General features: G+C 49.5%; 1 protein-coding gene across 2 annotated transcripts in view; it reads left to right on the top strand.

Moving 5' to 3' along the window:
• Nucleotides 1-14,997, top strand: part of LOC144944055 (homeobox protein Meis1-like) — an 85,028-nt gene that overhangs the window by 52,929 nt on the left and 17,102 nt on the right. For both annotated transcript variants that reach the window (XM_078872095.1, XM_078872094.1), the window contains exon 9: nt 10,890-10,966. In XM_078872095.1, the coding sequence (XP_078728221.1) occupies nt 10,890-10,966 (77 nt within the window). The remainder of the gene's footprint in view (nt 1-10,889; nt 10,967-14,997) is intronic.

Here is a 14,997-nt window from a genome sequence, read left to right as displayed (position 1 = left end):
CGAACGGCACTCGTTCACTTTCATCATTGGATTTGTAAAAAAAAAAAACATGTTCACGCTGTTCGTGTACGACCCTCTTTCGGTTGAGGGTCTCCCACACAACCGTGCGGATCATGGGTGTAATTTGACCACGCGCTCACCATGCTGACCAGGGTGGGTTCATGAAGAAAAAGAGGACATCACAGATATTGGAGTAGAGGACATTTCAATACAAAATGTATTTGTATGTATTATGGTCTGCTGGCAACGAAGCGCGTGGGCACCCTATGGCACCTGGTCACCCATCCGAGCACTGTCCAGCCTAAACTTTGCTTAGCTTTTGTGCACCGATGAGATTGAGGGTGCATTCTGGGTGATTTGGTCATAGGTATAGTATATATGTGTGCGTTTGTGTTAATGAGCGGTAGTGTAGTGGATAGCATGCTGTGCTATGAACTCAGCAACCCGGGTTCAATTCCTGCTCACAGCCGACACCAGCGATGATTATCGGAACCGGACCTGGGCCTCCCCAAGGTCGACTCAGCCTCAAGTGAGTCCCGTGCCATGCTCGTTTAAAGGGGGCTAAACGAACTTAGCACAGGCTAGACAAGAGATGGACTGATTGGCACAAGATGATGTGGAGCTGAGTTAACTTGCCAATGACCAGTCCCAGCGGTGTTAAGATAGGCCTCTGTGGAGGAGGCTCGTGAAGGACGCTGCTACTGGGCAGTTGGAGTTAGTCGCCCTCCAGCAACAGCGTAGGGCGACTGCCACCTTGAGTGTTGTGCCGGCCTTCATAGGTGTTCGCGAACAGCACTTGCCCCAAAAATCTGGAATCCCTCTATTTAAGGAACGAAACGGGAGGATTTATCCACAAATCTGGCTATCGCCTGATGAAGCTAGTTGTAATTTCTGGCGAAACGTCGTACTCAGATTGTAAATGTTGTGGAATTACTCTCAAAGACACCGGCGTGCTGTACTAGTAACGAATAGGCACGTTCTGTTTACGTGACAAACCTTACAAATTGGCTGTGTCGGGTGGTGGTGGGTTTAACGACACATTTATATATTCACGCCATCTAACCCCAAAAAAAAAACCTGTATTATGGGGGGGGGGGATATTTGCCTCATGGTGCATTTGTGTGTGTGTGTGATGCCTGTGCAGTCACCGATGGCACTGCCAGCGCGGCTCTTAAGCGGCACGTCTCCGCGTGCGTGCACGGACAGCGAATTGCACACGCAAGAGCAACAGCATGTCGGGAATTTGCTTTGACGGGCGATAGTAAGCACGGTAATTGGAACACACTGGATATAAAGGCGCATACTGAGTGGTTGTGTTTCTTGGGGGAGCGGGGGGGTGATGTGGCTGGCGGAGCACGACTCCCAGTTCAAGGAGAGTGGCTTATCTCCGCTCAAGACGAAAGGCAAAGGCGCAGCCCTGAAATTCCTCGCTCACGTCACTGCTCGCGGAAGGAGCTCCATTCAAGCACCTTCAGGGGAGAGCCGCTCCGGACGATGTATCGGCCGACCCTTTCATGCCGGCGGCCAAAACGTCATCTTTGAAGAGGGATCTCAATACCCACGCTTTACCCCACCACACGTAACGTGCCGGTCGACTTAACTGCGGTTATACCAATTTGTATCCCTGGGTAGACAGAAGCGATGGGGGAAGGTGGTGGTGGTGGTGGGGAGGGTTGTGGGATTTGAGCGACGCTGACCGTTGTTTCATCTGCCGTGGCGGGAGATCGACCTGGAACCAGCGACCTCTCAATCGCAAGCCCAGTTCGCCCCACGGCAATTAACTGTCCAAAAACAATGATAGAAACGATTCCAAGCCGCGTGTTCCGCTGGGTTAACCCACGGGGCAGATACAAACATAATCATAGGCCCTTCGCAAAAATAAAAAAACGTCATCCAAAAATAGCCCCCTGCATTTGTGTTTTTAGTGCTGCGATGGTTCCTTCCAATGACCAAATCGTCCGCATTATGCCCTATCTCACCAGGAGCTTTGAACCTAGGCAGGGTTGAGCCTGGATAGTGCATGGGTCGTTCGACCACCACGCATAACAGGTGTTAAAGCCTGCCGCTCGGCTACGTGGAGGGCAGTGCAGAAAAAATACATGGTTGTACTGTAGTTCTATGCTTCTCAGCTTCACCGACTTCCCCCGCCCCCCTCACTGACCAGCGTGATGAAGTGTGGTTAGATACTGCCCATGACCATTGTGCTAACTGCTACACCACTGTGGCAGCATCGCAAAATTATTACTATGAACTAACTTTTTTTGACATTGACTAACTATTTAATTTCACCAGGTAAGGCCCACTGAGCTTTCTAGCTCTGTTTCACAGGTGACCTGGTCACATATGACAGTTCAACGAAGGGGATTATTATCACATGGATATGTATAGCAGCCAAATACTCTAAACGCATATTTTTTTCTAAATCTGGAGGGAAAAAATCGGAGGGCCTGGAGAAAAATCCACGCGATCACGGGGAGAGAGACACAGAAGCTCCAAATATACAGGGCATCGTCAGGGTCGGGGTCGAACCCACGACCTCCTGTATACCCGGCGAGGGACATTACATCTCGCCATCGCCGGCGGCACCCTTCCTGTTCCAGGCGGAATCCTCTTTCACTCCGGGCTCCCATTGTGTCCGCCGTGTCCACTAACCACCACTGTACAGTCGAGTTCCCAGTGGGTTCAGGGCGGTCACCCCCGCCCAGAATCTCTCTCTCCGGTGTGCTTCCAGGTCGTACCAACTTCGCGTGGTTTGGCACGACGTCCGTCGTTTCGCTTCGTGTGCTAGCGGCCTCTTCAGGAGCCAAATGCCTCTACCGAAAGCCTCCATTCAGTTCCTGAAGGAGCTGAGACCGCCACGTGGAGCGAAACGTTGGACGTCGAGCGAGGGGCACGACCCGAAAACAGACCGTCTGAGAGTTGCGCAGCGTGAGGGAGCGAAAAACCCGCGCCTCCATATTTGTGAATCACGTTCACATGGTTTGTGCAATTTGACGCCAATGTTTTTCCAAACACCTGCGTGCCCACGGAGATGCGTTACTTTGAAGTACAACTCGATCTCTGTCCGTACTTTGTTCTGATTGTAAGGTGGCAACCCCTACACATTCAGCGGCGGCTTTCTGAAGGGCCAGACAATATGCTGAGACAATTGTCGACGTCAGTCAAACCAGCTTGGCTCCCTCGAACTGCCGTGTCCCCTAGCAGCCATACGCACGTGCGCACACACTTCCACATCCAACACATTATTTGTGCACATGCTTTAAATTGAAAATCCCAGAATACATATTTTATGCAGATCCACAATCAACGGCCCTCTGCCATAAAGAGGCCCCCTCCTCCACCCCCCCCCCCCTCTTCTCCCTACCCCCCCTTTTTCCTAACTCGCCACCCTGCTGCCATTAGCCTGCGTTTGTGAATCCTTGCGGATGATCGTTATTTAAATGGGCCCCAATTACGAGCTTAATGGACTTTGGTTGGCATGCAGACTGTGTGTGTGCAGTTGTGCGGTGTGTGTGTGTGTGCTGCATGTGTGTCCGAGTGTGTGCCGGGAATATTTTCATTTCAAAACCCCGTGTCATTTCAAGATAACAGGGCCCCCCCTTAAGGGAGGGCTTAATATAGAAACAAGATCCATGTTAAGTGAGCTGGAATCTTTGCGACTGAAGTGGATACAGTGCCCCATTAAAGTTCCTTTAATTCCAGCCAACCTCGTTAAAAATCTTTAGTGTTAATCGTATTATGCGGAGTGTTTTCCTTGGCCCGAGCAGCGCTACTTTCATTGAGGTGCCCAGTCGCGCCGAGTTAAACATTGCCCCGTGCTCATCGCTGCCTTCTCGTCCCGCCGGCAGCATTCTCGTTAGCATTGTGCTGGCTTTGCGATCGTCTCTGACGCTAAAAAAAAAAATGAACCACGTTACAAATACAGTGTGTTCGCGGTGGATTAACGAAGCAGAGTTTGCCGTTCAGGTGTTAAACAAATTCTGCCCGACGGGTGCGCGGGGCAGCTGTGAGGTCCAACGGTACGCGGAAAGTGGGGCCAACGAAGAGCCAACGTGTTTTTCACGAACTCTTTCTTCAGCAAGCACCAGGCCCTTTTTCACCAACCACTGGACCTCTACAACGGTCCAGGGCTCCGGAGAAAACCCCACACGGTCAATGGTGTAGCATAGTTGGCCTGGATCCTCTGCGTGCGCGGGGTGAAACGGGAGTCACTTGTCTTCCCTCTCCTGCTCTTCGTAGTCCAGAACCTGGACCCTGCTCTCTGTCCCATGGGCCCTGGTGCAGCCGCACCACCTGCACACTCGATAGCTACGCAATTGACACGGCTGCATCTCAGAATCTGTCATGATCGTGTCCAAATTCTTCATGGCCTGGTGTTCCCCAACTCTGTTCACCCGACCGTGAGCATCTGGATGTGCAGGAAGGGTTTATTTCACGACTCCTCGTGTGGACGTCGCTGATGCTTATAGCTTGTGGGCAACCTTGTGTCGATTATGCACGCATCACGCGACGGCTGTGCCTCCTCTGCAGGCCCCCCCCCCCCACTGGAGAGAGGGGGGGGGTGCTGTTGCCACCCCCCCCCCCCCCTCAAAAAGGTTTGAGATGGCTCTTGTACATCACAGATGCATTTTTTTAAAAAGAGAAATGTTATTCCGACTTGTATTCTCCGGATTTAAAGACACGTGGATTGTATAGCACAAGAGCTAGGAGTCACGTCTTATAGTCCTGTAGGTGTGTGTGTGTGCGTGCGCCACCAAATTTGTGCAAGTTTGTCGATGTCCTGGCTGCGTCTCGCAACAATAGAATAGTGTTAACAATATTAATAATGAACATTTGTAAGGCGCATTTCATCCGTAGTTCCCAATGCTCCCTTTCCGCCGGTTGCGCCACTGTCTCACAGCCTCACGCAAAACGGCGTCATTGTCAGAGAGCGGAGCGGACATTAATAGCGAGTTTATACCGAACTAATGATCGCGCCGTTTGAGAGCGAACGCCGTATTCCACTTGAAGGCAGATGCCGGCGATTGCTGTGTGCGCTTAATCGCAGCAACCTGATGGGATTTCGCTCACTTTATTTTGCTTTGGTTCTTGCGAGGAGGGCAAATAGCGCGGCTTATAAACAGAGGCATTAACTACGAGATCGCCCCGGAGGGGAGAAAAAAATAATGGAAGACTTTGTCTGCGAAATGTGATTGATAGAGCAAGACTAATGTTATCCGTAAGCCAGAATAGCTCTATCTGTGTGGAATGTTCCGGAAAGGATTAGGCCGGAGATTCAGCACACAGCCTGAGCATTGCTGGATGCCAGAGGGAGGGTAGCAGGGTGGTGTTTCTTTCTCTTCACGTGCCTTCCTCTATCTTTTGATAACGCAAAACGCATCTGGCGTCTTCCGCCTCCCCCTTCCTTTGTGCCGACTGGGGGAGGAGGGGGGGGTCCGAGCAGGTGAGTGGCTCGTAGGTACAGAAAACAGCAAACATATTGGTGCGTGCATGTGTATGTTTTTATGTATTTTTGCGTTGGGGTAGCGGTAGTGTAGCGGTTTGTGCGCTGCGCTATGAACCCGGCGGCCCGGGTTCAAATCCTCCTCATGGCCACCACCAGTGACAATTATCTGAACTGGTCCTGTGCCTCCCCTAGGTCGACTCAGCCTTAAATCAGTACCTGGTGTGGTGTGTGAACATCGCCACTGGGGAGACAAAGGTGGCCGACGCGTCGTGCTGGCCACCCACCCCCTTATGTGCTGTGCCGGCCTTCAGAGGTGCTCGCTAACAGCGCTTGCCCCAACGGTCTATTAAGGCTATACGGAGGATAATTTGTTTGTTTGTGGTATGAGGTTATATACACAATACAGCTGTTTGCAAAAGTAGACTATTATTGTAAGAATTAATGAAATGTACGTAAGTTGAACCAAGCGACCGGTGCTTGATACCTGGCCACTCACGTCAGTGGCGAGTGATGTCTGAACCGATTCCGGGCTCCCCCTGCCCTTCACCAACCCACACTGACCAGTTTGGTGAAGTATGGTCAACGAACCCCCAAGACCAATATTGTGTGGGGAGGCTTTCAGCCAGCAGTGGATTATATCGCGTCGGTGCCATCGCAGGACGCCCATGAAATAGAGTCTAACAGCTTATCGGGCCCTTGCTGCTGAAATATCTAAAAATCTATCTAAATTTTAAACCCTTGTCAAACCTGTGCCAAGGAAGTGCTGTGGATAACAGGTTTCCACTCATCTTCAATCATGAGACACGGTCAATCCACTGCTGGATGAAGGTCACCCCAAGCCACCGAGCTTGTGTGCACGATCTAACGCCATTGCTCCGTCTCTGCCGGTGGACGTTCTCTCGGGCGTATTGCCTCCTTTCAACTGCACCGCCACGTCCTGAATGTGGGAACAGAGGGACACCCGGGGGGTGGTAAGGGTGGGGTGGAGGACGGCGGGGGGAGGGCAAGAGGGGCGGTTACCCGAAATGTTTGGATGGCCATGGTATGCCGTGGATCATTTTTGAGATAAAAAAAAAGAAATCTATTATTTAAAATAACGAATTAACACATCTCTTTTTATGTCACGTTCTCTGCTTTACCATTACTCATACATAACACACATATTTTCGAGGACAACGTAACGTAGACGTGTCGCTTCCTGAAATGGCTTGGGAACACATTCGACTGGGTACCTCTCGGAAGGAAGACAAATCTTCCCACGAGGAAACGTCGTGGCTGGGCGAGCGCCGCCACCGCCGCCGTGCGCGCGACTCTTCTTCGCACACGGGACGAGCGAGCTGGCACGTCGTGCTCTGAGCGATCGCCTTCCCCCCCCCCGTCTCTTTCCCCTGCGGTCTGTCCACATCGCCAACAGAGCACCGCGGACTTCCCCGGCAGTTGTCTAAGCGTTGCGTTATTTTAACAAATATATATTCAGGCTCGTTCCGTCTTGCAGAGAATCGTGGTGGCCCTCCGTGGTGGGCACCGGGATTTTGCTGCGCCCGTGCGTGCCTGCGTGCGTGCGCGTGCGCAGGTTATGCGGTGTGTATATATACACAACGGCGTATATATATACACAAACATGCAAGCCACACGCGCACGCGCGCACACAAGCGTGCTGTACAGTGTATACCTAAAGACGAGCATTGTTACAAAGTACAACTCCACAGAGGCCAAGACGATAAATTCCAGACTCCACTCAAACGATTGTATATATTTGTGTGTGCGTGAGTGAGTGTATGTGTGTGGGGACAGCAGTAGTATAGTGGTTACCGCATTGCACTTTTAACCCAGTTCACCTGAGTTCGATTCCCGGCCATGGCTAACATCAGCGGCGAGTGATTTCTGAACCGGTTTATGGGTTTACTGTAGGTAAACTCAGCCTTAAATGAGTATAGCTGTGCAGCGTGTCCATTTCAGCACTGACGAGATAAAGGCAGTCTGTGTATGGTGCTGGCCACAATCCAACTAGTTCTCCGTGCTGGCCAAAATAGGCGCTCGCAAACAGCACCCATCCCAAGTCTGTTTGTAGCTATGAGGTGGTGGAGGAGGAGGGGGGGGGTATTTGTCTTTTGTGCGTGAGTGAGAGCTTCTCTGTTGCTCAAGATGTGTTTACTTTGTGGATATAGATACTCAACGATGCAATGAGGAATTGTCGAGTCGGACACAATGTTGACGGTGGGGCTCATTGAAACGCGTTATCTTTTAGGCCGCATAGTTCGAGCTTAATGGTGTAAGCAGGCAAGAGGAGCACCAATAGAGGGGTCATGGTGGGGGGGGGGGCAAAAGGGGACCGTCCCCTCCCACCCTCGGAAATGTTTTAAGAGGGCCATTGTATGTCATAACAAAAACCCAACGCATTCGTCAATAACCCGGCTCTCGAGTAGAAAACGGTGATAAGAAGAAACGTTTCGGGCAACGGCTCTTCTCCACGGCATAGGCCATGTTTGAGATTTGTTGTTGTCGTTCGTATGTGAAGTTGTAAATTAGCTACGCGTAACATTCTCGACGTGCATGTCATTACATACATTCAGTGCGTCAATTCAGTCGTTCGTGTTTGTATCAACCGATTGTAATAGGAAAAAACAGAGTTCGGGAAACACCCATGGCCTACTCTCGCTCTCTTGGTCAGAATAATAATTTGTCCCACCTTACCAAAAAGTGATGCGCTGGGCGCGTGCGACGCTGATTGTGTCCTTCGCGAAATGCGAGGGTGATCCGTAGGGGGGGGGGGGGGGGCTAATGGCGGCTGCGTTGCTGGCTCGCTGCGTGGCTGAAGAGGGTTGGACGTCGTAGGATGGGAGGCCCACGCACACATCTCCCCGCCTGTTAATCAAAACAGCTCGGGCCTGGCTCCAGTCATGCTTGGCTGAGGGAAATTAATGATGTCTGCCGTGCGAGAGCAGCCCGTGTAAATAATTTTAAGCAGTCTGAGCATTTGTCTCCACCAAAGACATTTCTGAGGAGCGGAGCGGGGTGCTTTAAAAAGAAGGGGATTCGGTGAGCGATAAACTAACCACATGACAAATGGGTGGCTTTCTTCCTGCACTCTGAACTTTGACCTTTGCATTCTGCTGTTTTCCCTTGGCCTTAGTAAATGAATTCTGTGGCGTAGCCCTGCTCAACTACATTTAATTTTGGCCGTAAACATGGCCGTTTAGAATTGAGGAACAGTAAACGGTTTATGTTCTTCCAGAAAATAAAAATGTTCGCTTGTAATGTGCATGTGCATGGATTTCAGCAACGTTGTCCAAAATCTGAAAAAATTGGGACTTTAGAACGGTAGTAACTGAAATTTATATTCTTAAAAATGCAATTGCAAACATTAAAACACACATTCATATTTTTGTTGCAATGACCGATATAAGTTAAATATAAATGATAAAAAGAATGGTCCAATTCTGTTCACATAATGGAAAATAAACATTTTTTTCAGCATTGAGGAATTTAAAATGCGTTGGAATTTCAGTTTTGTGGAGCAATTTTTTTGGATCTGAAACAGTTTTCTATTCATAGCGTTCACAATATTTGAATGGATGCGTTTTTTTACGTCGTGGTACTAACATAAATTGGTGGGTTTCATTCTTTATTTTTTCTGATTTACACCTTCATTTTTCTTTGCCGTTTTTAATAAACTTAAGTAATGTGAGGCCTAGCGGAGGTCGCGCTCAATCAACCAACATGGCTGTCGAGGGAAGGCACCGACTGTGAGGTTGCCACACATCAGCTTCCATATTTATGAGGTAAACTTAATCCCAATTTAGGCCACAGCCTCTGTAGGAAACCAAAAAACCCCAATGTGCATTTATTGCCGTTGTGCGTGTGTGGCACGTGCCTGCGAGGCCTAGTGTAGGATTTGCGTTTCCTGTGTTCTTGAAAACGCACGAGGGGTTGCTGACTGATTGATTGTGGCTGCCCTTTCCGGGCCTGGTACTCCCTGTTTGGTGGCAATTCTGCCAGGGCTTAATATCGTGGCAGTTTTCCCCAAAAAGAAACCTAACTCGGAGTGGTGCTGTTATCCCGAATAAGTGGCGCTTAGTGTTGTGCGATTTGTTTTGGCCAAGTGGCTTCAGTCCGAGAATTAAACAGAGAATGATCGAATATTTGGGTTTGTATATCTTTTTTGGTGGTCATAATAACTGGTATGTACTATAAAAAAAACACATTTATGGATTCGTGTAGTATGTTAGACAGCTTTTTTTAATAGTATTGTTTGCATAACGCTGTGTATTATGAATCATTTAGAGAATTTGCTGAAATATTTCATCCACTTCGGAGTAAATATCGACGATGTTACTCATATTTGAAGTGCTCGTGTAATTTTTTGTTGTGATAACAATATACATAGTTTCATGTCATACTAGGAAATACAACACTTGTCAACTGCTACCAGAGTAATAATGAATACAAATTACATTCGAAGCAAATTGATTGTTAATAAATAAATTATAAAACATGAATTAGAAAATTACCCAGAATGTTAACACTTTTAACTGAATGAACAATGCAGTGAGTAGGTATAATTGAGCATGAAGTCATAGTTTTCTTCTTATTCTCAAGATGAAGAGCGTGAGATATGCTCACATTTACATTGTACCAATTTCCAGCTTCCAATCGGGCTTTAAATAACCAGACAAAAAGGCCACGTGGTACTGATGTGTAATAAGATTAGCAACCCTGTGGTGATCCTTGATGCTATACAAGCGAATGGATGGAAGAGGCTACAGAAGGAAACTGGAACGTAGTTTGATGTTCAGGAGGGCAAAAAAAAAAACCATGTTGGGTCGTGCTGTGTGGCAGAACATTTGGGTTAATATTCCTTTTCATTTCCCATGCCCCCTCCGGGCTTCCGAATCCCAAGACCGTTCTTTGTGACATTAACTACGCATATTTTTTTTTACCACGGTAAAAAACAAGCCCCCGATCCCGGTGTCTCCACGTATCTGCTGTTGTGACATAAAATTAACACCAAGCAGACGGAACGCTTGCCTGGTGACCTAACCAACAGTGATGGGATGTAAATAGCGGCCTGCACCGCCGTGCATACAAACGTCACACGCGCGTTACCCCACGCGTACGTTGCCCCGTGTGCACTTCGCAGACAAAAACAAGAAGAATTCATCTCCTTCGATTCCGTGATAAACGTCTCAAATTTGAAATCCCGTAAAAGCTATTAAAAAAAAGAGAAAGCAAACCACAATGAAGCCGATTGTTTTTTATTTATAAGTGACACCGCTGAACCGGGAGCGTGTTTTAGCATTCAAATGCCGCTAATTGGTATAATCTCATGTGTAAGCATCGATAGGTGTTTATGCTAAATGGCTGAAATAAAAATGTTGGAGCACGCCCGATGCCGTGCCCGTTGCCTGCGCTGCGCTGACGTATTGTCACCCGTCTGTTCCAGCACCCGTACCCGTCGGAAGAACAGAAAAAGCAGCTGGCGCAAGACACTGGATTGTCCATCCTTCAAGTCAACAACTGGTGAGGGGACCTCTTTTTTTGTGTGTGCCCGCTCGCCAAACCTTTCATTAAAAAGGAGCGATTCGCTCTCCGGCTCTTAATGGTTGTCAAAATACGGAGCGGGACAGCTTTGTTTGTTGATCTGCGGAATTCCACCAAGGAGGGGGGAGGGGGGGGGGGAGCTGGACGGTGTGAGAGTCGAATCGAAAAAGGGGGCGAAAACCTCTCCGTGATGTATTCGTTAAACACTCCCAGGAGTTTCCAGGCTGCGAGGTATCAACTGAAGGCTTCCGGGGTTTTGTCCGGATTGAGGTTTCCACTAAAATGTAATTACAGCAATCCGCGATAATTCCATCCAAGGTTTCGCCTCACAGAAATGACACGGTGGCCCTTTCATTTACAGTTAACCTGCCCCCCCCCCGCCGTATTTATCTGAGATGTTTCATTTACAGGGCCCTTTATCTGCAGGCCACAGATAGACAAACATTCCTGAGCCCCACAACTTTATCAGCCTTCTGGCCCCCATCCACAGCCTGGGGTCAATTGATTTCTCTTCTGCTCTCATTCATTTTTTATCCCGTTTTATTTGCTGTATCACAGCGTGAGGAGACGCATCTGGAGAATTATGGAGTTTTTCAGCCTTATCTTGCCATGCTTTTCGCCACACTGACTTTAGGGGAAATCATAGGAAATGGGGAGGAAATCCAAAAAGACATTCCCCCCCTTATCTTCCCCAGTTCACATGTCATGCACTGCACCTTCGGCAGTGTATGAATTTACTGCCTCGGAACAGCGTGTTATTATTAGCCTATAAAGATGACCAGTTTTGCCATTAACCATGGAAAAGAGCACATTTCCCTATAAATTGGTAATGAAAGGTCAGGGAAAAATTCTTACACATAAAAGGGCTTAACAGTGGTCAGATATACAATAAATTAGAGCGGAGAAAGCTCAACGCGGAGCCTCGATTGGTCGCCAGATTTACGGAACGATCTTAATTTTCATGAATTTCAATGTGGGTTTTTATGACGGGAACTTTCTTTTATTAACAAATAAAACGTTAACCCCCTTTTTGCGTTCCAGCGTACGCCGCGTTTAAAGGGAATGCCTTTGTCTACCATAAAACCTTACAGCTTTTTTCGTCTTATTTATAGTAAAGATGTTCCCCTTTGTTTTAAGTTAATTTATTATCATTGTAATTTCTTTATTGGAATTTGTTTTATGGGTAAAAAAATGTTCTAAAGATATCGCGAAGACTCCTCCGTTCCAATAAACCGCTTGTGGCGCTTAATTTTTGCAGATGTAGTTTTTAAAAGTTACGTCCTACGAATCCTTCATTCGATATACAAGGAGCGGGTCGAAATGTTTCGAGAATAAGCCATTAAACATCCACATGGAATCCAATTATTACCGTATTCTTCGATGTGATCGTCCCTTAAATCAATTCACCGTCATATTTTACGATTAGCGCATACTCCTAAATATGGCGCTTCACTTTTCGTTTCAATCCAGCTCTTAGAGCCGCATTGGCTTGCCCATAGTGTGGTGTGTGTGTGTCTCTGCATGGTTAATTCAGCCTTAAATGAGAACCTGGTGCGATGTTTACACATCACACAGGCGGCTGGCCAGCCCACCCACACCATACCCACCACCCACAGCACCCACAATATCCACACCATCCACACCACTCACAGCACCCACAATAAAGACAACGCTCACCCAACCGCTTTGTGTGCAACGTACCGGCCTTCATAGGTGCTCACTAACAGCACTTGGCCTGACAGCTTGTGTAGGCTAAACAGAGGTTTTTGTCTCTTTGCATTTACAAACTGTCTGTTAAGGCTATACGGGGGATCTTTGTCTTTGTGTATGTGCAGACCAAAATCTTCACATAAAATGAACGATAGAGGCTTAGAATGCAATGGTGGTGGTTGGGGGGGGGGACAGGAGGGAAGGTGCCATATGGATTGTCTTCTTGACACCAATAGGCATGTGCACCCAAGCAATGTGCAGGAGTCAAGGTTGGGTCAGAGATGTTCTGACTGAAGAGGAAAATAATGTGTCTGCAGCTGCCGCCGTCGGGATAGCGCAGCGCCGGCTTGTTAGGCGCTAGCTGCACGTCGTGAGGTGGGGGGGGGGGCACGCCGGAGGCGCTGGGTGGGCCGTGGAAGCGCCTTCTCCCCCAGGGGCCGGCCCGCCCGTTAGCGCCAGATAAAAATAAAAAACAACAAGAAGAAGAAGAAGAGTAGCAATCAGGGTGGTCGCGACTGTTGCGACTGTTGTGGTCTGCGGATATTTATATTGCCGTTTGTTTTGTTAAATCGTGGGGGTGAAATCACCTGGCAGAGAATGACGAAACGGGACTGCGATTTTTTTGGGGTCGGGTGTGCTGGGGAGGGTGGGTGGGGGGGGGTTAAAGGCGCAGCCCTGAAATTGCTGGCTTACGGCACTGCTAGCGGAAGGGGGGGGGGCTTCACTAGGGAGAGCCCCCTCTCGGAGAGGTGAGGCTACCTCGGACTCTACTGCCGCCACGACTAGAGGCGACCATCCGGCCGATCGGCCGATCGACTTGAGATGCTATGAACCCATTTATACCGCTGTCGGCGACGGGCGTGTAAATGTTCGAGCGCTCAAACGTGGGGGGGGGGGGGGGCGCGGGGTGGTTCGGGCGCGGAGACGGCTCTGGCTCTTCCAGCATTTCGCTCCCTCTCTTCTTGGCCAGTGCCACGTCCGCGGTTGCGCGAGTGCTCTCCCCATGTTACGTGTGGCCCGATGGTTGTCGGCGACACATTTCGAGGCAGTTGTGTTGTTGGTCTTGTTATTTTGTTTGTGCCACAATGGGGGGGCCCAGCAGCACGCGGCACTGTTGAGGGTGTCGTGGACAAGAGTCCGCGCGTTTCTCGAATTGCGCAACCGCCCGACTGAGCGCCGACGGGAGGGAATGCCGATCGTGGGTCGGTGCGAGCAGAGAAGAAGTGGAGATTGAGAGAGTGAGTGACGCGGGGCCGCTGTGTTTGGGTGCGTCGAGCACGGTGTGGTGCAATAAAACCCCCAAAGATAGAGACAGAAAGTAAGAAATAAATCCGACAACAAAACCCCATTTCGGTGGTTTTATCTTCACACGTGACTGTGAGTGCCATGTTTAGGGTGTAAGTAGTTAAATGTTTTCCTTGACAAGATCGCCGCCGGCTTCGTAAAAAAGAAAAAATTGCATTTCTGGAAGTTCCCGCTTTACATAACCAAGGTGTATCTGTTAAGGGGCTCTCGTTTCAGACAGGATACGGGATAGATTTGTTCGTAATTTGGCAGCTTCAGCCGCAGACACCGAGCCTGCCAGTCCGAATGAAGGGGAACAGTGTTGGTGGGGGGTGGGGGGGGCGAAAGTTGGTGAGGCCGGGGGAAATGACGCAGCCGTGGCAAGAGACAAAACATCGGGAGAGAAAAAGGGATGGTGGTTGGTGGGGATGGGGGGGGCTAGCAGTGGCACGATTTCACCCACCTCTGAGGCCCCTGTTGGGTGGTGGGGAGGCGAGGGATGGAAAAACAGAGGAAGTGTTAGGTCCTGTCCGTACAAAGTGCCGTTGGGGCCTGGAGGTTGGGGGGGTGAAGGGATGAGGGGGGGGGGACCTCTGCGGGAGCTAAAAGGGCCTTGTTTGTAGCAGTGCTGCCTCCCTGCTCGTCTGATCCGACGCGGAGTGAAGCCGGTGTGGATGCATCTGTGGGACTCGCTGTGGGTCCCTGTCACCTCGGCCCATCGCTTAGCAGGCAACCGGTGGGCGGTGGGGGGAGGTTCCCTGCCACCGCGCCGTTCGGAAATGTCACAGAGCGGTGTGACAGCCCTCGGTGCTCGAGAGCGGCCTGCGGAAGCGGACGTCGCAGAGCTACCTCTGAAATGTTCTGCCGGTCGTCTAAGTGACCTTTGCCAGTTATCATCATCAGCCATGACCAATCTGCTGCTGGATAAAGCGCCCCCCCTTCAGTTATCACCACCTCTCTCTGTTCTGCGATGTAACAATCCATCTAGCACCTGAGCATGAGCTGATTTCAGTGCT

Source organism: Lampetra fluviatilis, chromosome 33 (assembly GCF_964198595.1).
Source record: "Lampetra fluviatilis chromosome 33, kcLamFluv1.1, whole genome shotgun sequence".
NCBI classification, from domain to species: Eukaryota; Metazoa; Chordata; class Hyperoartia; order Petromyzontiformes; family Petromyzontidae; genus Lampetra; species Lampetra fluviatilis.
Note: the sequence above shows the minus strand (reverse complement) of the source record. Positions and strands in the feature narration are given on the sequence as shown.